Source organism: Somniosus microcephalus, chromosome 4 (assembly GCF_052327205.1).
Source record: "Somniosus microcephalus isolate GS21.2 chromosome 4, FLI_Smic_1.0, whole genome shotgun sequence".
NCBI lineage: Eukaryota > Metazoa > Chordata > Chondrichthyes > Squaliformes > Somniosidae > Somniosus > Somniosus microcephalus.
The window spans coordinates 276485594-276510734 of NC_140990.1; the positions used below are offsets into that span (position 1 = coordinate 276485594).

General features: G+C 45.9%; 1 protein-coding gene across 6 annotated transcripts in view; it reads left to right on the forward strand.

The window, feature by feature from the left end:
- The window catches only part of cers6 (ceramide synthase 6), a 384111-nt gene that overhangs the window by 292292 nt on the left and 66678 nt on the right, over nucleotides 1-25141 (forward strand). For all 6 annotated transcript variants that reach the window (XR_015078198.1, XM_085986468.1, XM_085986467.1 and 3 more), the window contains one exon: nucleotides 14137-14229. Coding sequence is in view for 5 of the 6 variants with exons in the window: in XM_085986468.1 (XP_085842594.1) it covers nucleotides 14137-14229 (93 nt within the window). In the remaining variant the exon portion in view is untranslated. The remainder of the gene's footprint in view (nucleotides 1-14136; nucleotides 14230-25141) is intronic.

Genomic DNA, 25141 nt, shown 5'->3' on the forward strand with positions numbered 1-25141 from the left:
GCCCCCTGGTTGGTTCAGTTACATACTGCTCAAGGAACCCGTCCCTAATACACTCTATGAACTCTTCCTCAATGCTGCCATGCCCAATTTGATTAGTCCAGTCAATATGAAAGTTAAAATCCCCCATGATTATAGCTGTTCCCTTATTACAAGCCCCAACTATTTCCTGATTTATACTCCGACCAACAGAGTTGCAACTGTTAGGAGGCCTATAGACTACGCCCACTAGTGACTTTTTCCCCTTGTTATTCCTTATCTCCACCCAAACTGTTTCACTATCCTGGTCCTTTGACCCAATATCATTTCTGACTATTGCAGTGATTCCATCCTTGATTAACATAGCAACCCCACCTCCCTTTCCTTCCTGTCTGTCCTTCCTAATTGTCAAATACCCTTGTATGTTTAGTTCCCATTCATGATTATCTTGCAGCCATGTTTCCGTAATGGCCACTAGATCATACCCATGTGTAGTTATTTGCACCGTCAACTCGTCAATTTTGTTACGAATGCTGCGTGCATTCAGATAAAGAACTTTCAAATATGTTTTCTGACAATTTATTCCTGCTTTTACCCCTTTTACTACTTTACCTTTATCATTATACATTCTGTCCCTTCCTGACATGCTCTGGTTTTTAATTTCCCCACTGCTACCTTGCTCTATTGCCTTCTCCGCTGTCATTTTTATTTTTCGCTCTCTTAAAACCTCCCCCCCACTAATCAGTTTAAAGCCTTCTCTACAGCCCTAGTTATTCGATTCGCCAGGATTCTAGTCCCAGCACTGGCCAAGTGAAGTCCGTCCCAACGGAACAGCTCTCGCCTGTCCCAGTACTGATGCCAGTGTCCCAGGAAGCAAAACCCATTTCTCCCACACCAGTCTTTGAGCCACGCATTTAACTCTCTAATTTTATTTACCCTAGCCAAATTTGCACGTGGCTCAGGTAGTAATCCAGAGATTATTACCCTTGTGGTTCTGCTTTTTAATTTGGCCCCTAGCTGCTCAAACTCACTCAGCAGAACCTCCTTCCTTGTCCTATCTATGTCGTTGGTACCAACATGGACCACGACAACCGGATCCTCCCCCTCCCACTCCAAGTTTCTCTCCAGCCCAGAGGAGATGTCCTTAATCCTGGCACCGGGCAGGCAACACAGCCTTCGGGACTCTCGCTCTCGGCTGTAAAGAACTCTATCTATCCCCCTAATGATACTGTCCCCTACCACTACAACATTTCTTTTAACTCCCCCCACTTGAATGGCCCCCTGCTCCACGGTGCTGTGGCCAGGTTGCTCATCCTCCCCGCAGTCCCTGTTCTCATCCTCACAGGGAGTAAGAGCCTCAAACCTGTTGGACAAGAGCAAGGGCTGCGGCTCCTCCAACACTACCTCCTGGATCCCCGTACCTGCCTCACTTCTAGTCACACCAACCTGACCCTGGCCACGGACTACATCTGAATTAATTAATCTAATTGGTGTGACTACCTCCTAATACACAGAGTCCAGGTAACTCTCCCCCTCCCTGATGTGTCTCAGTGTTTGAAGCTCGGACTCCAGCTCTTCAACACGGAGCCGGAATTCCTCGAGCAGCCAACACTTACTGCAAAAGTGATCACCGTGAGCATCAATGGTGTCCACCAGCTCCCACATATTGCAGCAGCAACACATCACCTGATCTCCCATTCTATGTAATTAATTAAATTTATTAATATTATTTTTAAATACCCTCTGCCCCGATTCTAGATGATGAATATCGCACCTTAGAAACTATAAACCACAGGTTTTAAGCTTAAAAAGAGAGAAATACTTACCAACCAATCGCTTACCCGCTTTCTGGTGACGTCACACTTGGATTACTTTTTACCTCTCTCCTTCCCTCTGACTTCGGAGACTGGAGACTGGTAAGCCTTACCTGGTCTCTGAAGCCTTTTTAAGCTTCCCGCTCACGCCTCCCGCCGACACCCACGGTCTGAGGCCTTACCTGGGTCTCTGAAGCCTTTTTAAGCTTCCCGCTCGCGCCTCCCGCCGACACCCGCGGTCTGAGGCCTTACCTGGTCTCTGAAGCCTTTTTAAGCTTCCCGCTCGCGCCTCCCGCCGACACCCGCGGCCTGAGGCCTTACCTGGGTCTCTGAAGCCTTTTTAAGCTTCCCGGTCGCGCCTCCCGCCGACACCCGCGGTCTGAGGCCTTACCTGGGTCTCTGAAGCCTTTTTAAGCTTCCCGCTCGCGCCTCCCGCCGACACCCGCGGCCTGAGGCCTTACCTGGTCTCTGAAGCCTTTTTAAGCTTCCCGCTCGCGCCTCCCGCCGACACCCGCGGTCTGAGGCCTTACCTGGTCTCTGAAGCCTTTTTAAGCTTCCCGCTCGCGCCTCCCGCCGACACCCACGGTCTGAGGCCTTAGCTGGGTCTCTGAAGCCTTTTTAAGCTTCCCGCTCGCGCCTCCCGCCGACACCCGCGGTCTGAGGCCTTACCTGGGTCTCTGAAGCCTTTTTCAGCTTCCCGCTCGCGCCTCCCGCCGACACCCGCGGCCTGAGGCCTTACCTGGGTCTCTGAAGCCTTTTTAAACTTCCCGCTCGCGCCTCCCGCCGACACCCGCGGTCTGAGGCCTTACCTGGGTCTTTGAAGCCTTTTTAAGCTTCCCGCTTGCGCCTCCCGCCGACACCCGCGGTCTGAGGCCTTAGCTGGGTCTCTGAAGCCTTTTTAAGCTTCCCGCTCGCACCTCCCGCCGACACCCGCGGCCTGAGGCCTTACCTGGGTCTCTGAAGCCTTTTTAAGCTTCCCGGTCGCGCCTCCCACCAACACCCGCGGTCTGAGGCCCTACCTGGGTCTCTGAAGCCTTTTTAAGCTTCCCGGTCGCGCCTCCCGCCGACACCCGCGGTCTGAGGCCTTACCTGGGTCTCTGAAGCCTTTTTAAGCTTCCCGCTCGCGCCTCCCGCCGACACCCGCGGCCTGAGGCCTTACCTGGTCTCTGAAGCCTTTTTAAGCTTCCCGCTCGCGCCTCCCACCGACACCCGCGGTCTGAGGCCTTACCTGGGTCTTTGAAGCCTTTTTAAGCTTCCCGCTCGCGCCTCCCGCCGACACCCGTGGTCTGAGGCCTTAGCTGGGTCTCTGAAGCCTTTTTAAGCTTCCCGCTCGCGCCTCCCGCCGACACTCGCGGTCTGAGGTCTTACCTGGGTCTCTGAAGCCTTTTTCAGCTTCCCGCTCGCACCTCCCGCCGACACCCGTATGTTACACTTTGTGTGATTTAAAAACCTCCCATTTTCTACAGAAGACATGAAAAGAACATGCTCCACTTGTAGAATTTGCGCGGAATTAAAACTGCAATTCTTCCGTCCGTCGGATGGCTCGCTCATACACGCTACACAGTCTATGCAGCGACTCAGCATTGACTTTAAAGGGCCACTGCCTTCTTCAACGCGAAACACCTACTTGCTTACTATTGTGGACGAATATTCATGCTTTCCCTTTGCTTTCCCCTGTCCCAATACGCTTACTTCCACAGTGATCAAATGCCTCGATCAAGTCTTTTCCCTTTGCGGCATGGCCAATTTCATCCACTCTGATCGGGGTCCCTCCTTCATGTCAAGCGAACTCAAAAGTTATCTTTCCCAACGGGGAATCGCCACAAGTAAAACAACACCGTATCATCGTATTGGAAATGGACAGGTTGCGAGATACAACGCTATCATTTGGAACGCTGTTTGTCTTGCACTAAGGTCACACAACCTACCAGACCAGCAGTGGGAAACTATGCTCCCTGACGCGTTGCTTTCTATCAGGTCTCTCCTTTCTACATCCACCAATGTTACTCCTCACAAACGATTCTTCGGGTTCCAGCGTCGCTCCACTCATGGGACGTCCCTACCATCATAGTTGGCAGCTCCTGGCCCCGTGGTGCTCCGAAGATTCGTCCGATCCTCTAAGAGTGATCCCTCGTCGATGAAGTGGAACTAACGGATGTCAATCCTACATACGTGCGGTAGCCTGATGGCCGGGAGTCTACAGTTTCACTTCGGGATCTGGCTCCCTGCCCAACCGGTCCCACGGACCCAATCGATAGAGGGATCCATATTAACGACGCCGATACTCTGCGCTCCTCCAAGGATGACACCCTACCCGGGACGTCAAGGGATCTGCCAGCTACTCCGCCGGATCAACCCAGGGAACAGATCAACCCAGGTCATCCCCGCGGGATGACCACCCAAAGCCAGGACACCGGTCATCACCGACTACTGAGCAGGATGAAGCCAGCTCTGCGCCTGTGGGGGTGTGCACCCGGAGTCACAATCTCCCCAGTCCCCCTCAGGTCGATCAAGGCGACAGCCCGCTGGTACGAACCAAGCGACCCAGGGACCCAGACATGGTCCGAGGAGACATGCCTTCCAGCCACAAATGGAGATCCAAACGATGCGGCTATTCATAGTCCGATTAATCCGATAGAAGGAAGTCGCCGGACTACCAATCCTTCAGGCGGGAAGAATGACATGAATCAGTCATTCATGAAAGAAAGACTTATGAAATAATACTGAGCGGCCTGTGGGTAGCGCTGTCCAGGGAGAGTATAAATACTCGGGCACGGGCCCAGCTTGCGCAGGAACTAGTGAAGGACACAACTAGACCACCATGTTGTAAAACAGTTGATTAAAGCTTTGTTTAATGCTTAGACCAAGTGCCTAGTAGTTTTCTTACGTCACACCTCTTCATGGAGCAGAAGAAAAGAGCCTTGCTAGAACTCTGCAATGGGACATGGCTGATTGATCTTGCATTTCCAGTTGACTTCACAGACCACTTGAATAGTCTCAACAAGAGGCTGCAGTAGGCTGAGCAGGTTATAATAAAGCTGTTCAGGCATGTGCATGCTTTGAGACTACACTCTGGCTGATTCTCATGAGATGCCATTAAAAAGGGGCCACTGAACTTAAAGGGTGAGGAGTGTGGCATCTGAATTTGCCAGCCGTTCCCAAGAGTTTGGTGACAGATTGTGATAACTGGAGGTGTTTAGGAACCTCATTTCTTCTGTCAACATTGGGAGTGGCCCACTAGAAAATCACTGATGAACAACCAATGGAAGAAAAGGTTTGATTTGGTTATACCAACATTCTGTAAGTACCTGTGGTGCCAAGCTTGGTGCCTATGGTCATTTCTCAGCAGCTCTTATATATGTGAACAGTTTCACAAATAAACCTACAGAAGTCTCAGATCCATTCAAGACTCACTTTGAAAATCTACAGGACACATGGTTGTCCTTAATAAAGCTGGCACCACAACATAAAGACCTAGAAAAGCAGAAGCAAGCAGACACTCCGAAACCAACTGATAAGGGTAGAAATCACGCGATGTATTCACAGTGGACAGAAGCACAGAGGAGCATGACTTCCACCAGCCACTCTGACCAACGATTGATGCCAGATCAAATCTCAGGGATGGGGTGATTTGAATATTTGGGACAGATACTAGCATCTGTAATGGTGCAACAGAGGTGCCTGCCATGCTGATGAGGTGGAACTCAGAGTGGCACTCTGCCGCTCTGATGGGGGCACCCAAGGCTTGGATCAGGGTGAAGAAAGTTGGCCAGGAAATGTTCTTCATTCCCTTCCAGGAACTACGGGGCAAATTGCTTAAGGTAGTTGAGCCCTCTGGGGGCTTCTGTAGGCTTACAACAGAACCTATATCTGCTCTTAGCAGGCATAGATCCTGCTTGGGCTTATGGGGGGAAAATGGGGCAGAATTCCTGTGGAACCCTGAACATACACCCAAACTACCAGCAGAAAAAGCACCCGCCCCTCCAGGCTCAGGATTTCTGGCACAACTTTAGAGAGCAGAAACCTGGCAGAATTGGGTTCTACTCCAAATTATAACACTGCCCCCTTCCCACACAGCTACAGCTGCACCAGAATTGCACCCCCTTTGCCATCCAAGAGGAAGAATTTCTACCCTATAGTGTTGTACAATAAACGATTATTCGATAAATGTAAGTATGCTTTATTGCAAATATAAAGCCAAGATCTTGTTTGCAAAACCAACCTTGTGAATCTATGTTCAATACAAATGTTTGCAAATGTTTTATTAGAAAAGAAAATTATTGTTGGTCAGGATGTTTAGTTGTAATTCTGCCTGATTCCAAAATATTTTAATCATATGTGGCCCATTCAACGAGTGTGCCATGTGGATTCAACCCCCTGCGCCAAAAGGTTGGACACCCCTGACTAAAGGATGCGGTTTGAGTTAGTTTCTTCTCATTTATAGACTTGGCTGAGATAAGATTAACTCACCCTTCCATTGTTTAAAGAGTAGAAAGTTCCTGGACATTACAGTAGTGCAGCTTGTTAGACCACCAGTGCCTTGTGATAGAGTTGTTCAGGTTCATGCCCTTGATTTCCTAAGATAATGGGGGGAATTTTAACCTAAACAAACAGGTGGGTTTGGAGCGTAGGGGTAGTTAAATTGTTAAAATTGGGATTCCTGACCTGATCCCACCTCCAACCCACACACTTGTGGTTTTAACAGAGGCGGGAAGGGGGGTGAGACGGGGCTGGGTGACCAACCCACTCCCAGGGGGTGAGGTACCTCAATTTAAATACTATAATGAGGCTGGAAGCCTCTTTTTTATAACCTCCATTTTGTTTTTAACTGCATATGGACGGGTTTTACACAATTCGTGAAACCCGGCAGTTACAGCAAGGCGGGGACTGCTAGATCCAGGAGGTAAGTGTCTTTACACCTACCTCCTGGATCCAGGATCTCTGCCTAACCCACCCCCTGCGATTGGAGACTCCCACCCTCCAACAGGCCTCTGAACTCTCCACGAGGCCTCCAATCACCCTCTCCCCCGCCTCCCCCTCCCCCACCCCCCACAGGCCTCCGAGGCCTCCCTGCTCCTCCGGCCTTCCCCGTGTTCCTCCCAGCCGCAGTCGTCTGAAGATTTCCCCCCGCCCCGTGCTCCTCCAGGCCCTCAATCATTTGAAGATGCCCCCTCCCCCTCGCTCTTCCCGGCCCGTGATCGTCTGAAGATTCCTCCCTCCCTTGTTCCTCCCAGCCTGCAATCATCTGAAGATCCCTCCCCCCGCTCCTCCTGGCCCACAATCATCTGAAGATCGCTCCTCCCGGCCCACAATCATCTGAAGATCCCACCCAAGGCTGCTGCGGACGCTTTCCGGCCCGTGATTGTCCTCGGAACCACCCCCCCCACTGTGCTTCTCCGGTCAGCCCCTCCCTCCCTATCTGTGGCCTAGTGCCGCAGGCCTACCTGCCTCCAGCCAGCTTCTCAATTTAGCTGGTTGTGGGTGGGAAACTGAGGCCTCGTGTGCAAATCAGGCCCCACCATTAAAGTCGGCAGGGCCTGCGGGAAACCCGGCCTCGGAAACCCCCCTGCCCCAACCCGCCCTCCTCCTTAAAATCCAGCCCAATTAACTTTCTTTATGAAGGGCTTCCTTGCAGAGAAAGAGGAAAAATTAAAAATCAGCTCGTCCTAGCCACCTCTCAACACCAAGTTAAAGCATTGCTAGGGACATGGGAACAGATTCCCTCTTTCCTTGGCCTGTTATGTGTGGAATATGAATTGCAAAGACAGGGAGGGAGAAATTGGGTGAGTAGCGCCACCTGTTAGCGCCTAAAGAGGCAGTCAGTGGCTGTAGCGCCACTGGCTGCGTCTGCGGCGATATTCAGTAGGGGCGCTAATGGTGGCGTTAGGCATTTGCGCTGCGCCGCCACCGATGACGTCATCGGTGTGCGCAGCGCCCCATTCGTGCCCCGTTCGCGATATTTGGTAGCAAACGTCGCAGTTGCGCCGCTCGCTACCCGTGCCCGGTTCACGGGACCTTACTGTGCCAGCAGCGGCGCAAGTTAAGGTGGAGGTGCGGGGCGGCTGCTTTTTCGGCGGCCGCCTGCCAGCACCTCCGTCCCCGGCCTCCTAACCCCCCCCCCCCCCGCGGCATTGCCGGCTGTTTCCTGAGAGCCCGGCACTTCTCCTTGGTGCCGGGCTCATTTGCCGGCACTCGCGATCGGGGCTCGCGCTGTTGCAGACACCTCCCCCTTAACAATGGGAGGAAGGCCTGCAGTACCGCAGCATGCCGTGCCGCAGCATGTGGCGCTGCGGCACGTTGCGCTGCGATAATCAGTTTCAGCGCCCTAAGAGGGACGCGCAGCGCCTCGAGCCTTGCCCCGTCTCCCTCGAGGGGCATTGAAACTGAATTTCTGGCGATCGGTATCACACCGATCGTTGCGCTAAATCCTGTGCTTAGCCGACTTTTGCGCCACTTTGGCGCCCCAACCCAATTTCTAGGCCAGGAAGTGAAAGACTGTGTGAGATGCTGACTGTTCCATCTGCTCCTTGAGAAACGTATCTGAGTTAATCAATAGAATGACTGGGTTCTGGTTCCCACCAACTTCCCTTGTAACATTTATTTCACCCCAGCATTATTTCAAAGTCAAAACATTGTTCCACACCATCATGTTCATATGCATATTATAAATCTCTGCTTTACTGACTGTAGTAATGATAATCTCTCATCAACTACCATATGGTCAGAAGAATACAAATAAATATATAGGGGGAGAAATTCATTATACTGTAGCCCCGTTTGGGGGGCTAAATTTTAAAAGTTTGGAAAATTAGCGGCAGGCGCTAATGTTTCCAAACTTTAAAAAAAATAGTTTTTGCGCTCCAAGAAAAAAGCGGAATGCTAAATCAAGCACTTCACTTCCTTCTTGGAGCGCAATCGGCAGCAGGCGGGGCGGAGACCTCAGCAGCGCTGCACACTGGGCCGTGTAGCGCTGCCCTGTTCAAAGGCTCCTTCCCTCCCTTAAAGGGAAGGGCTATCACTGCAAGCTTTGCAATATAAAATTACCTACCTGGACCACCAAGGCAGCCGCGATCCAGCACGATCATCCCACGCTCAAGCAGAGTGCCGAGCTGATCGATCGCGGGCAGAAACCCGCGGAACAAGAAAGGTACGGTTTATTTTTGACGTACCTCGGTCACCTCGCCTTTAATCATCGCCCCCCGAAGCGGGCAGCCGGCCAACCGATGCACATCTCCTGCAGCTGTCGGTGTTTTCGCCCGGCGCTGCTGCAAGAGGCGGAAGTCAATTTCGGGACCGGGGCGATGCGCACGGCGATGATGTCACGATCTCCGTGTGTCACGAATGCCATAGCGCCACCACAAAACACCCGCCGAATATGGCGGGAGTCAATGTCAGCGCCACGCCCAGTCGCAAAGCCCGGGGGCACTAACAGGAGACGCAAAGGCACCCAATTTCGCCCCCATAGTTATCTAGTCCCAGTTTACAGTGTGAATCGAAATAAAACTTGCCATTGGTAAACTGACCTACCATGAATCTTATGGGAGCAATCAACATTGAAGTAGCAAAGAGAATGGGCATTTATTACTGTGACGCAGTCTGATCAAGAGTCAGAATTTATTTCAGTAGGTTATTTTATTTCTTGTGCTGGAATATATACTATTTATTGTAATTTGATAGCTAAAGCTACATTCCAAATTATTGATATTACAGTAATATTTGGAAAGTGCAGCAGAAGAGCTGCCATCATGAAATCTGGTCTATTTGGTAATTCAGTGAAAAATTGTGATTATAACACCCATGGACCATTTGTAATTTTTTATTGCATATCATTGTGATAATGTAACAAATTCCTTAAGCTGTTACAATTTGAAGCTGCCATAATTTTTATAAAATTTAAGATAATTACATTCTGTGCAACAAGATATTACTCCAACTTACAAAAAGGCTATTAAAAATTCAAAGATTGTGTTTCCTTGTCAGTACCTATATCAGAACATGAAAGCTAAAGATTTTACCAGACTACAATTCTGGCTAGTACTTTATTTTATTTAAGATATTAAACTGTACATTTAGCAGTCTTGTGATACTTGTAAGTACTTAATCTTGTTAAGTAATATGCACTATATACTTCCTATCTCGACTCTATTTTTTCTCCCCTTGTCCAGTCTCTTCCCACCTACATCCACGACTCTTCCGACGCCCTCCGCCACTTTAACAGTTTCCAGTTTCCTGGCCCCAACCATCTCCTTTTTACTATGAATGTCCAATCCCTCTACACGTCCCTCCCCCACCAGGATGGCCTGAGGGCGCTCCGCTTCTTCCTTGAACAGAGGCCCAAACAGTCCACATCCACCACCACCCTCCTCCGCCTGGTTGAACTTGTTCTCACATTGAACAACATCTCCTTTGACTCCACTCACTTCCTCCAAATTAAAGGTGTTGCTATGGGAACCCACATGGGTCCCTAGCTATGCCTGCCTTTTTATGGGATATGTGGAACATACTTTGTTCCAGTCCTACTCGGGTCCCCTTCCTCACCTCTTTTTCCGGTACATTGATGACTGTATCAGTGCCGTTTCTGGCTCTCGCCCTGAACTAGATAATTTCATTCACTTTGCTTCCAATTTTCACCCTTCCCTCACCTTCACATGGTTCATCTCCGACTCTACCCTTCCCTTCCTGGACTTCTCTGTCTCCATCTTGGGGATAGGCTATTGACAAACATTCACTATAAGCCCCACTGACTCCCACAGCTACCTGGACTACACTTCCTTCCAACCCACTTCCTGTAAGGACTCTATTCCATTCTCCCAGTTTCTCCGTCTCCGCCGCATCTGCTCTGACGATGCCACCTTCCATACTAGTGCTTCCGACATGTCTTCCATTTTCCTCAACCGAGGTTGACACGGCCCTTGACCATGTCCATTCTATTTCCTGCACTTCTGCTCTCACCCCTTCCCCTCCCTTCCGGAACCACGATAGGGTTCCCCTTGTCCTCACATTTCACCCCACCAGCCTCCACATTCAACGGATCATCCTCCGCCATTTCTGCCACCTCCAGCGTGATCCCACCACCAAACACATCTTCCCCTCACCTCCCCTTTCAGCATTCCGAAGGGACCGCTCCCTCTGGGACACCCTGGTCCACTCTTCTATCACCCCTAAATACCCCATCCCCTTCCCATGGCACCTTCCCATGCAAGCGCAGGAGATGCAACACCTGCCCTTTTACCTCCTCCCTTCCCACTGTCCAGGGCCCCAATCTCTCCTTCCAGGTGAAACAGCGATTTACTTGTACTTCTTGCAATCTAGTATACTGTATTCACTGCTCACGGTGAAGTCTCCTCTACATTGGGGAGACGAAATGCAAATTGGGTGGCCGCTTTATGGAACACCTCCGTTCAGTCCGTAAGGGTGACCCCAAAGTCTGGATTTTCTCAGCCCCGAGGAGGCGGGTATGGAGGCGGGACTGCTGGGAAAGTTGCAGAATTTGGGGGCGGATGCCAAACCCGCCCCCAAACCGCCTCCGTGCCCTCTTGCCAGGAGGCGAAAAGCCGCCCAGCCCTGGGCCCAGGAAGGGATTAAAGCCTATTAACTGCCTGTTAGCAGAAAATAGGATTATCCCCATTTTTGGTGCTGAAGTGCGGGCTTCCCGACCTGGGGGAACCCCGCCAGGGTGTAGGAGGCAAAGAGGAAGTCTGCGGGGGTCGAAGGGGTCTGAAAATGTGATGTAGAGGTGAGTGATGGGTGCAAGTGTGGAGTGGTAAGTATGTGAGGTGAGTGTAAAGTGTTAGAAAATGTTAACTTACTAATTGTTTCTACCTACAGCCTTCAGCCGCAGTGGAGCCGTAGTCCCCGACATCTCCATTGTAGAGATCACAGACTGGCTGTTGGATCCTCCGACCCAACAGCCAGCTGATTTCTGCAAAGTAGAAAGGTTTGATGAGTCCTGAACACAAGGGCTCATCAAACTACACAGAATGTCAGTGTTTGACAGCTTCACAGAGCTGTCAAACGATGACATTTCTAATTTCAGAAGTTCTTGACAGATGACACGTCATACGTTGACGTGCTCTGTCCCTGACTTCCCCCTAATTGGCCTACTAAGCCCGCTGGGCAGGCTTAACAAGGTCAATCGGGGGAAAATCCCGCTGGTTGGCCAGAAGCTGATGGAGGCGGGATTGAAAGCCGGCAAGCAGCAGTCCCGCCTCCAAAAACTTCCCATTGAGAAAATCCAGCCCCAAGCTTCCGGTCACTTTAATTCTCCGCTCCACTCCCACTCTGACCTCTCCATCCTCGGCCTCTTACATTGTTCCAATGAAACTCAATGTAAGCTCGAGGAACAGCACTTCATCTTTCGATTAGGCACTTTACAGCCTTCTGGACTCAACATCGAGTTCAACAATTTCAGACCATAACTTCTGCCCCTATTTTTTAAAAGTTGAGCGAGGTGGTGACTTTGACAGCAACTGGTAAAGCCTGGCCACCAGGTCCATTTGGCAGCAGGTCTTGTTCTAGCAGGCTACAAATGTCTATCAACACCTGATGCGACACCCTGAGCCTCGGCAGACACTGGTGTTAGGATATGTCGAGGAAGCTTATCCTCTGCCTGTAGACCTTGTTTGCCAGGTATGGCGTCCTGCGAGCTGCACCCCTCTGCTGATCCCCTCTCCCCTGTGGAGCTGCAGGTCTCTGAGCAGCAGGCTGTTGCTGTGCAGGTCCTGCTGCTGGTGCTGGTGGTCTTCTTGGTCCTCATCTGAGGTCCAAAGTAACACAGCATAAACGGCACCCACGCTGATCTGATACATCAGAGCTCCAAAGTGCAGATCAGACCTCCGAACCTCCAAAGTGCGTAAAGTAACCTCTCAGCACAAATATCGTGAACAAACCCTTTCCCACAAGCAGGTAAGAAAGCAGCTGTGAGTACTGAGTATTTATTGGCATATTTCCCTGTCATGGCTTCAGCCCCCTCAATTGCCGCTGTGTTCTCACCTTGCGTTCACTGGCGAGTTCCAGTAAGCCCAGGAAACCCATGGAGCCAAAGTTAAAGTGCAAAACCCACGATAATATCGCTCTAATTGAGCAATTAACATATTGAAATTGACAATCTGCCTCTCCTGAGGGGGTTGCGCACATGCAGCCTAACGTGCTGGAGTGAAAGGCGAAAGTCGGCGGGTTGGAGCTGGCTTCCCGACGAGCTTGCATTTTTCCTGGATTTTCCTCACCCACACCCAAACCCACGCGCTCACCCAGGTTAAAATCCCCCCCCCCCAGCCCCCGAGGTCTTTTTGCAGGTAACAGGCTGAAATTTAAAAAAAATAGTTGAACCAGATATTGGTGAGTATTATTTTGCTCTATAAAATAGAGCAACAATGAATTAAAAATACAATAGCAAAATACTGCAAATGCTGGAAATCTGAAATAACAACAGAAAGTGATGGAGACACTCAGCAGGTCAGGCAGCATCGAGGAGAGAGAAACAGCGTCAACATTTCGGGTCGAACCCTTCGTCAGAATGAATTCCCGACAAGTTCGCATTTTTCCTGGATTTGCCTCACCAGCACCCAAACCCGCACTTCGTCATGAATTAAAAGTACTCCCTTAAGGTTAAAAAGTCAAAAACATTTTGTTTTCATTCTATTGCCTTTGCTAAACTTTTCTCAACTTTTTCCCATTCACCCTGCCCTAGTAGATCTTTTTCTCTCATGTTGCATTTCTCCAGCTTGGGAAATGCTTTCACTCAGAATGTTCCTGGAAGTCAATTTTTCCAATATGGCAGGTGAACTCATTGTGCTAGCACAACTTTAATCAACAGAGCCATAAATAACATTTTTAAAATCTGTTATGTCCTATTCCTATTCAATAAAACAGGATACATGTTTGTCACATGAAATGTCAGTGGAAATATGTTCATAGATACATCATCACACAGCAACTTCAATTCTTTTCTTGAACTATATGAATACTCCATGATGGCCCAGAAATACGGGTCGGGGGCTTCCTGCGGGTGCAAGTTTTCCCGCGCATGCGCAGTGCATGCAGGAAACCGGCACTTCCATTGGGCTTACGGGTGAGTACCCCGTGCGTACTCACCTGTGGAGACCCGAAGTTCTGGGCCAATATTAATTTCAGTCAAAACACAATATTATAGCCAACTTTATGAAGTGCTAAATGTCTCATAAGACTGACTATGACCCAACTAAAGGATTGCCACTCAAGAATTATGCAGTCAGCCCTAATTGTAGAGCTATTTATCGTATTGCATTGCTGACCATGACCATGTTCTTCTTATGTTCTTATACATCCGCTATATCTTATGTATTAACAGGTTTCTCTTTCTCAACAGCCTCTAACCTCTGATCTCCATTACTATTACATCATGGAGCTGGCATTCTACTGGTCTTTAATGTTCTCTCAGTTTACTGATATCAAAAGAAAGGTAAGAACATTGCACATAATAATAGTTTGAGCAGAAATCTTACCACACAAGAAAAGTGATTTACACTGACGTTATGAAAACTCCAATGAATAACAATTACACAAGGCTATACTTTAATTTATTCATTGTCTTATTATACTAAAACTCTATTAAATTGTCTGTAATGTTACTCCATTAGGGCTATAATTTCCTCAATTGCGTAAAATTTAACAACAGAGTAGATGTAACTAAATAAGTAGAAACAATCGTGGCCTTTTATTCCATTATTAACCACAAAATAAAAGATTTGCTTGTTAAGTGCTGTCAAGTCTTTATTGAAGGATAATATGGACTAAATCATGCAGTTTTGCTCAGGGTGGGATATATACAGAAACTGAATTCAGTGCTCACAGTCATACCTGACAGGAGCACTGACAGATGCAGCAGTGAATTTAACCCGCTTTAAACTGGCAACACTGAACCAACTCCCCAGTTGTAGCACCATCCCAATCTGACACCTGGTGGCAGCTGCAACTCGATCAGATTCTCAGTGGTACAGTATCTTTAGCCTGATCCAATCCCCAACACAACCTGAGTAGTGATGGCATCCTGCGATTGCCAGCAGAAGTCAGGTTGTGGCTGCCAGCATGGGTCAGGCCGTAACATGTGTTGTGGGGGAAGGGACATGAATATATCTTTTGGTAAGCAATGAGGTCGGAGCTTAGTATTATCCATTTATCCAGTTATAGAATAATTAATGATACAGGATCATGCTTAATCTGGAGTGAATAATTAAAACCAATATTTGGCAAAATATGTGGGAATAGAGTGCGGCATCAAGCTGTCAAACAGAATGTCAGTGTCCTGGTCATAAAATCTTTGTGCCCTTTACAGCTGGATTAGATAAATTTCACCAGTTTTACTGGTTATGAACAATTCAAGTGATTGAGAACTGTGAAAGCAACACTATTATTGGAGGGCTGTGTAGCAATTACTGATCATACAGTATAGGAGAATGTGTTGAATGCAAATAGCACTGTCCTTCAGGTCAGAACAGGAAATTAGTAGCATTTAAGGAAGATTGAAACATGATTGGAAGAGCTAAATTGTAATTTGCTGGTTCCACAATGTTCTTGTCAACGTGCCTCAACTTGATTAACAGCCTGCAGTAAGTGCACGTTTTATAAGGACAGATGTTGTTCATGGACAGAATTAAAATCACACTATTACTCTAGTCCTGCTCAATCATTTTTTTTAATATTCAGCAGTATTATACCCCGCAGATCTCAGCCATTGATCACTCAAGCTATTTATATGACACTGCTAGATGCTGATCTTGCAGGATTAGCTATCCTTTTCTCCTGCTTACATGTTCTAAGTTTTTAATCATATGTCGGCTTTATCAAATTCTCTGTAAATTCTCTGACATAAAGGCTTGGGCGTTCCACTTCAGTGCTCCTTGCACACACCAGGAGCACATATTGAGAAATGCTGCATCCCTAACCCATTTTAATGGTCAGAAACTCATTGACTGGGGGTGCAGAGTTTTCCAGCTGTGTTTGCCTGAGAAGCAGCAAACTTACTGATGTTAAAAATGATGCTACATTGCAAGCAATTATTTATTGAGTAATTCCCTGTTGCTAGCACAAACCTAAAACAGCACCCCTGTAAGTTATTTGATGCTGTTGAATGCTGTATTAACTTATGATTCATCTCACCCTAGAATGTTATTTTGGATGTTAATTGGCAACGCTATGATATATATTCTGATAGAAGAATCAGCAATAAGTAGCAATACCACGTATAAAGCCCGATTGCTAAAACTCAGTGCTTTAGCATAGATGCTTCTGCTCTATTAAAGTGCATGCTGGCCATGCGGTCTGACCTATTCAGACTTTATTTATGCCTCTTAAAACACCTTTCGAACAGATTGTTATAAAATGTGCAATGTACAGCATACACTAATTTGCTGCCGTCATGAGTTTTCAGGCAGGCTTAGTTTCTGGAAAAAAATAGAAGCTGATCCAGTGCAGGCTAGTGGCACAGTCCATTTATATACCCATGTGCTACACCAAGGAGATACAGATTGTGCCTATGATTACCATGTGCTACATTCCTAATTTTGCTTGGAGTATCAGGGTAAGATGCCAAAAGAAGATCAGGTCCTTCTCCACAGGCAGCAAGGGCAAATCAATACTGAATGTTCCCCAGGTCATTAGCATCTGGTTATTAAGAGACAGAGACAGAATCCCAGGAAGAGATCACCTGCCTGCTTCCTCAGTTGGGGAATGGTATATTAATTACTCTGTACCATAATTTGCTATGTTGTCAAAAATACACTTTGCATAGTTACTGTTTTCTCTGTACTATGGGTTACAACCATGGTTCACTATTTCTTCTTATACCTCTTGAATTCTCTGCGGCATACTACAGAGTTGACCATCAAGTTGTCCATCATTGTCTCTTGTCCGTGGTCCACCTCTGTGATACTTCCTCACCCAGTTCAACTCTAACCTGTTCCATTGCAGCTGTCAGATCCCCTGCAATGATATTTCCTCCCAGGTATACTCCAAGGTTCCATCCTTGGTCCCTTCCTTTCCTCGCCTACATGATGCCCCTTGGTGACATCATCTATAGGTGTTGGCTCAGCTTACGTTTGTATGCCAATGAGACCCAGCTATAACTTTTTGGTACTACCCTTATATCCATGACTACAACTGTATATTTATCTATTCATCTGACATTAAGTTGTGGATGAGCAAGAACCTTCTCCAATTTAACATCGGCAAGACCAAAGCCAGCCATTTGACTCCTACCAAAATCTGTGTGCCCTAGCCCCTGATTATATTCCCCTCAGCTACCCATTCAGGCTGAACCTGACATTGCGCAAACTTGATGTTTTTGTTGACCCTGAGCTAAGCTTCGAGGCCCCCAACTAGGCACCCCCAAAACTGTTTATTTCCACCTCTGCAACATCACCTGACTCCACCCTTACCTCATCCACAATGTTGCTGAAACCTTTGTTCATGCCTTCATTACTCCCAGCTTGATTACTCTAACGCCTCCCTGCAAGTCCCAAGCTCCACTCATCCAAAATGTTGCTGTCTGCATCCTATCCCACATAAGTCCTGCTACCCTATCACCCTGAGTTCACTCACCTCCATTGGCCTCTTCTCCATGATGTATTAAAGTTCAAAATCCTTATCTTTGCTCCATCTATCCCTCCAACCTTCTCCAACCCTATGCGTCAGCATGCACCCTTCGCTCTTCCGACTTCAGCCTCCTTTGCAGTCTTCCTCTTTCCACTCCACCTTTGGTCACAGAACCTTCAGCTTCTTGGGACACTGTCCCAAAATCCCTCTGCCTTACTACTGTACTTCTCTTCCCTTCTTCAAAAGCCTTCTCAAAACATACCTCTTTGACCATACCTTTGGTTACCTCTCCTATTGCTGCTTAATGTCTGGTTTTGATTCTGCAAAGCATTTGGGACATCTATTACAGTCAAGCTATTATTTAAATATAAGTTGTTGTCATAGCTTTTTAGTCATGAGAAGTACTTTGGAAAAATGACATAATTGTAGTCACTTAATGATTCGTAACTGTACAGTGAAATTTTCTGGAGAATTTTTCCTCATAAACAGTACAGATATTAATGCTTTATGACATAGTGGATAGTTTATACCACAGCTATAGAGGACAAGTTGGCTGTAATCATGTCATCCTTCCTGGAATGCATTACCAGAACAAGTAGCTCTAGTGTTGCAAACTGGATAATGTAATGGTTTATTGCTAGGAGCACCCCATAAGAAGATCCTGTTCAATTAAAATGAAAGAAATATAGGATGGAGAAAACTTTTAAACTGCACCGACTGCTCTCTCATCATAGAATGGTGCTAAGTTTACTTGTGGAGCCCAATCATCCTACATCCTGACTGGAGGGAGAGCTACAGTGTGGAGTGGTCTGCAAAGGTCCAGAAATTGGGACACATTTGTAAAAATACCATAAAGTGTTTTACACTGATTCCTGTCATTTGATTTATGTTTGCAATGAGAAGTATAATGGAGAAAAAGTTAAATGAGGCTGTGTAATACGTAATTAATATTTTAACCATTTGATCAAGTTTTCTGTCTGTGTCTGTAAGTAAAAAGACAGTGACTGGACTTCTTCCAGGCCTTTATGTCCATTTGTCAGTACTGTACAGTGAATGCTATCATTAAACAGGAAATCAAATAGAATCTGGAACAATATCTGCCCCATCAGCTACCAAGAGTAATTTCAGAGATAATTATATCAAGACACTAAGGACAGCAGGTGGGGTATAATCGAACAAAAGAAATCTAATTTAAATTCCAAGTTTATCCAATATGAAATAACTTTATTTTAAATAATGAACATGTATGTGGGCTTTTGTAGAGCAGCATCACAGTTTATGTTTCATTACCTCCCACTGTTGAAAAGCTTATCACTACCTTGCAGGTTGTTGAAGTCACACTTACTCATGCTTGTCTGCTCTTCAACATTTCTTATGTTTTAATATTATCATTTTTTGCATGCACTGGTGTATCATACTGTAGTTATTTCAGATCTTTTTTTCTCGCTGTTATGTTAATACTGGGTACTGTAGGCCTAGCAATGTTCATTCATGTTTTACATTGCATTTATTCTTTCCAGTTCAAAAACCAATATGAATCAGTTATATTCACAGAGAACATAATTCCATTAAAGTTATGTTTTCATCTTTGAGTCTTTGTGAATAAAAATCCCAGAGAATAACCACATTATTATATTTATTCTTTTATCACTATGTTTAATGATGTCAAACTCTGTGCTTGTGCAGTAGCTGCTTACTTCAAACACTAAAACAGACATCATATAAATTCAATAGCCCCTTACTCCAGCAATCAGTGATATAATACACATTGTGCTTGATTTTCTATGTTCAGCAACAGAACAAACTCCTTTTATGAACTCCTTGAAGGCTCAGCAATGTTTTCCAATGAGTAGCTGATCCATACAGAACAGGAAGGTCTGACGTTTGATCTTAGGGGTGTGAGCTCAGCCAGGGTGGCAGTAGGGATGCAACCACTGCCTTCAGCACTCCTGGGTTAATGAGTGGAAAGTTAGCTGGGGTTCCTGGTTCTGATAGTGGATGACGACAGCCATCTGCTGTGTTGACCACTGTCAAGACTCAAAATGGCCTCTTGGGCATATTGCTGGAGGGTGCCAGTGCCCGTGGATTTCTAACGCAGCAGAGAGTCAACCTCTCCGGGAAAAGAGAACATTGACAGAGAAGATTAATAAGAAAAGGAGGGGGAAAATATTTATTTTAAAAACTGGTAACTGCATAATATTGTATAAACCCATTTTATGTTTTGCAATAGTACGGGTCATTTTGTTATCCTATCTTAGATGGGCAAAGAAATTCAAGTATTATATACCGTGGAGTAATAGGTTCCACCATTATGACGTTATCTAACAGTAGCTGGCAAAAGGACATCAGCTCAGTAGTGCACAGCAGAGCCTTTGACGAGATAGTGAAAGCAGTACAACATTAGACTTTGTTCTAAATAACATTTAAAACATAATCTTTTGTGACTGGACTCTGGTCTCTGACAGGACAGGAGTCAGTCTTTATGTAATAGTCGATTGGTCTTAAAAAGATGTAAACCTAAATTTTCCGTGCTGACAGTGCCAGGTTCCCGACCACCAACACGTACTTCGAAACTCACCCTCATAGAGTACAAGTGGAATGGTTTCTACCCTAATACAATAGCAAAATACTGCGGATGCTGGAAATCTGAAATAACAACAGAAAACGTTGGAAACACTCAGCAGGCCAGGCAGCATCCGTGGAGAGAGAAACAGAGTTAACGTTTCAGGTCTGGGACCCTTCATCAGAACTGGAAAAAGCTGGAGATGTAACAGATATTAAGCAGGTGCAGAGACAGGGCGGGGTGGGGGGTCGGTGGTGGGAGGGGAGAAAGGAATTGAAAAAATAAAATGTAAATCCAATGAAGCTCAATGTAAGCTCGAGGAACAGCACCTCATCTTTCGATTAGGCACTTTACAGCCTTCTGGACTCAACATTGAGTTCAGCAATTTCAAACTATAACCCCTGCCCCATTTTTCATGCTGTATGATGTTGCCATTCCCATTTGCAACATTTTATCTTTCCTGCCTCTTACAAAAGCACAGTATATTCCTTTAATTCCTTCCTCCCCACCCACCACCCCCCCCCCCCCCCCCCACCCTGTCTCTGCACCTGCTTAATATCTGTTACATCTCCAGCTTTTTCCAGTTCTGATGAAGGGTCCCAGACCTGAAACGTTAACTCTGTTTCTCTCTCCACGGATGCTGCCTGGCCTGCTGAGTGTTTCCAGCATTTTCTGTTGGTTTCTACCCTAGTTGTGCTACAGGTGGTGATTTGACCTGGTCACATAAGTTTGAAAATACTGGCAGTGAGTTGCCATTGCAATGGAAATAAATGCTAAACCCAATTTACAGATACTAAAATACAATAGCAATTTGTGCTTGAGTGCCAGTACTTACTATTAGCATTATTATTAAGTCTGTTAACAAGTATAAAATCAAGCTCAATATTTCTGGCTCTCAATAATAGTGAGCATATGAAGCGCGCTCTCTGTAACATGCTGATCTCTGTAATGTGCTTTTGGACTGGCTCATAAAGGCAATGTTCCAGGGAATGTCCACTCCCATCAGTAAAACCCAAGTATTTATTAAATGTAACAAGGTGGTCCAGTTGTACAATGATATTCAATCATGAACTATATTCCTACCGTAAAATTATATTGTAATTCCAAAAAAACAATTAAATCAATAATTTTAGATTAATAGGGTTAAAATTGTGGATAATAATTAATATACCAAATTCATTTTTCCTTTAAAAGTGGATCACTTGATCCTTATGTAAACAGAAAACATTTTCAAAGCTGTCAGAAAGATGGACTGTATCTGTGATCTCAGTGTGTTCTTCCTTGGCAGGACTCATTGCCTCATCTTCTGAATCACTCGGAGACTACAGTAAATCTCTGTACTAAACCCATTATTGATGTATTGCGTCCCCGTTGAGGTGTACTAGGAATGCTTTCTTCCACCATTCTTTATGTAAGAGTACATATGATGTATTGTTTATACAGTCAGACTGAGGCCTACAGTACTTGATATTTGTCACATTTCATGGTACACCTTCTTGTACAGTACCTGCTGACTGTATGCACATTGTGTTTGTGTTTTTTTCCTTTCAGTTCTTCCATCCATAAATTGTTCACTGTGGAGACTTTCATCACTGCCCACCAGTCAAATACAGTATGTTGCTTGCTCTCTGTTCCTTTCTCTTGCTTAATTTCTGTACTCAAGTCCTTCACATTCCAAATGCAGCGTTAACAGTGAATTTAAAGGGATATTTTTGATGCAGTGCAGGGAAAATTCTTTTAATTGCCTTTTAAATACTAATGCCCTCGGGAATTACTTCATTGCTGCAGTGAGTCCAAATGCTTCAGTTGCTTACATACTGATGAGGTTTTAAAGCAACAGTATTAAAAATGCTAGTTAGTAAAGGAAGGTCGATGCTCCAGATAAACTCAATTACCTAAACTCTACAATTTGTATTATGTAAAAAAAAATTTTCAAGAACAATGTTTAAAATAATGAGCTCTTAGGAAAAAAAATCAGGACATTTTTTTGATTGGTTTTAAATATATGCTATTTTGAGAGTGAATTTACATTACAAGTTTAGCAATAGTGCAAAGTGGTTTTGGCTTCACACTGAAATTAAAATTGTGTAATGTACATTAAGTGCTAAGATCCAAACTGACTCGGAAGCAAAGCTCCTCCAGAGAGTCTCCCTGCACTTCAGATGGTCAGGCTATATTTATGCTGTAATTGTGGCATCACAGTGAAGCAAAACCACATCACACCATCGCTGCAATTGTTGTGTAAATGCACCCCTAAATAGCAGTGTCATGTTTTCTTTATGGATTTATCAATTCTACTTCTTCTGTCCGAACAAAATAAATCTAGGGGTAGAAAATTGTTCGCATCATTAGGCCAACGCAGACTGGGTGCAGGGAATGATCCCTGTGCCGAAACAGGAAGTACAGATCGATATCAGTCCTCGGGCCACATTTTAATAGATACGGGTGCAACAAGGACCAATTTCTACCCCCTAAACTTTGTCAGGAATCGTGCAACAGAGACAAAGGGCCCCATTGGGCACAAATGTTATTTAATAATATATGCAATGCCAGCATTATACCAGATTTGCTCCCATTTATGATTTATTCCAGGCAAATTGTTACCTTTATATATTGAGGTTGCAGGGTCACAAAAGGCTCACTGCATTCTATGAAAGATGAAGATTCTCCAAACGTTTTATTTTTTCTAAACCTTCATGGAAGGAGGATTTCCTTCATGCACTAGGTGTAGTGAAATTGTAAACATGTTTACAAAGAGCAGACTTATGACTTTACTGCACCAAATGCACAGAGTAAATCTTCACCCACGGTACCATGCCTGGAAGCATGGGACAGATTGTGAGAGATGCTGCAAATAAAGATCTCTTTTTTATGTGCTGTTTGTGTACTCTGAATCCAATACTTACCTAATGCCATGTCTAGGGAAGCTTGGGTTGGCACGACTGAATTATGAGGAGAGATTGGGTCGCCTAGGCCTGTATTCACTAGAGTTTAGAAGAATGAGCGGGGATCTCATTGAAACATATAAAATTCTGACAGGGCTAGACAGACTGGATGCAGGGAGAATATTTCCCCTGGCTGGGGGGTCTAGAACGAGGGGTCACAGTCTCAGGATACAGGGTAGGTCATTTAGGACTGAGATCAGAGGGTGGTGAACCTGTGGAATTCTCTACCACAGAAGGCTGTGGAGGCCAAGTCACTGAATATATTTAAGAACGAGATAGATAAATTTCTAGACACAAAAGGCATCAAAGGGTATGGGGAGAGAGTGGGAATATGGTATTGAGATAGAGGATCAGCCATGATCATATTGAATGGCAGAGCAGGCTTGAAGGGCCGAATGGCCTACTCCTGCTCCTATTTTTCTATGTTTCTTCTCCTCAATTCTACTATTCATGTATCCAGTGCAAAGTTTTACATGCTTCTGTTATCCTGAGATTAAATTGGAAGTAGAGAATCAAGAACAGAATGCATAGCTTCAAAGCCGGAGGGTGCTGCAATTCCTTGAGTCACAATCCTGCCAGTTACAGTGGGGTCCATGCCCAACCGTGCTCGGCAGCACTGGCCAAAGTGGCAGGGCTCATCGTTAATATGGGCTAGGCAGGCACAAGCTACAGGTGGATTTCTGGTGCCCACTTGCCCCTGCCCACCCAACTCATCCCGTTAGCCTGCCTTGAGAAGGAAGCTGCCCATGCCCTTTTCCATGACCCCAGCCATGTTCTCCTTGACTCCCTGAGCAGGGGAGCTGATCTGTGTGAACTTTTTCTTTTAAAGTTCTGAAGTCTTTGGGGAGTTCAGGCCATGTGCCGCCACTCACTTTTTGCCACAGAAACACAGGGGGAATTTTAACACCGCCCCACCCCCCCAAGATCGGCAGTGTGAGGGTGGGGGGATGGGTAAATTCTGAAAAATCTGAAACCCGACCCAAACCCGCCCCGGTTAAACTGGAAGTATGAGCATTTGCTGTATTTACACTCCAACTTCAGCGGGCAAGTAACCTGCTCTCGAGAGGCGGGTCTGTAATTTAAATATGATAATCAGGCTGTGTGCCTCAGATTTTAACAGACTTTTACACTTAACGGCATGCAGGCCGGGTTTCGCAGGGCTCGGGAAACCCGGCAGCTGAAGGGAGGCAAGAATGGCCGATCCAGGAGATAAGTGGATTTCCAGAACGGCTTGTTGGCCAGGAGGAGCAATAGTGCCTCCCTCGGGGCTAACCTGCTGCAATCGGTCTCCCTCCCTGCTGCAATTGGACCACCCCGCCCCTAGATCTAGTATTGTGCAATGAGAATTAATAACCTTGTAGTAAAGGGGCCTTTAGGGAAGAGTGACCATAATATGATAGAATTTTATATTAAATTTGAAAGTGATTTAGTTAAATCCGAAACTAGGGCCTTAAATCTAAACAAAGAATCTACATAGGTATGAGGGGCGTGTTGGCTAAGGTAGATTGGGAAACTACATTAAAAGGTATGATGGTAGACAAGCAATGGCTAGCATTTAAAGAATTAATACACAATTTACAACAAATATACATTCCTTTAAGGCACAAAAATCCCACAGGAAAAGTGGTCCAACTGTGGCTAACATGAAAAGTTAAAGAAAAGAAATACTTACATTTATATAGCGCCTTTCATGAACACCGTACATCTCAAAGCGCTTTACAGCCAATGAAGTACTTTTGGAGTGTAATCACTGTTGTAATGTGGGAAACACGGCAGCCAATTTGCACACAGCAATGTGATAATGACCAGATAATCTGTTTTTGTTACGTGGATTGAGGAATAAATATTAGCCGGAACACCGGGGAAAACTCCCCTGCTCTTCTTTGAAATAGTGCCTTGGGATCTTTTACGTCCACCTGAGAGAGCAGACGGGGCCTCGGTTTAACGTCTCATCTGAAAGACGGCACCTCCGAGAGTGCCGCACTCCCTCAGCACTGCACTGGAGAGTTAACCTAGATTTATGGGCACAAGTCCCTGGAGTGGGACATGAACTCACAACCTTCAGATTCAGGCGAGTGTGCTACCCACTGAGCCACACACGGGATAGTATTAGATCAAAAGATGAGGCTTATAATGTTGCCAAAAAGTGCAGTAAGCCTGAGGATTGGGAGGATTTTAGAATTCAGCAAAGGAGGACCAAGAAACTGATAAAGAAAGGGAAAATCGAATATGAGAGTAAACTAGCGACATAAAGACAGACTGTAAAAACTTCT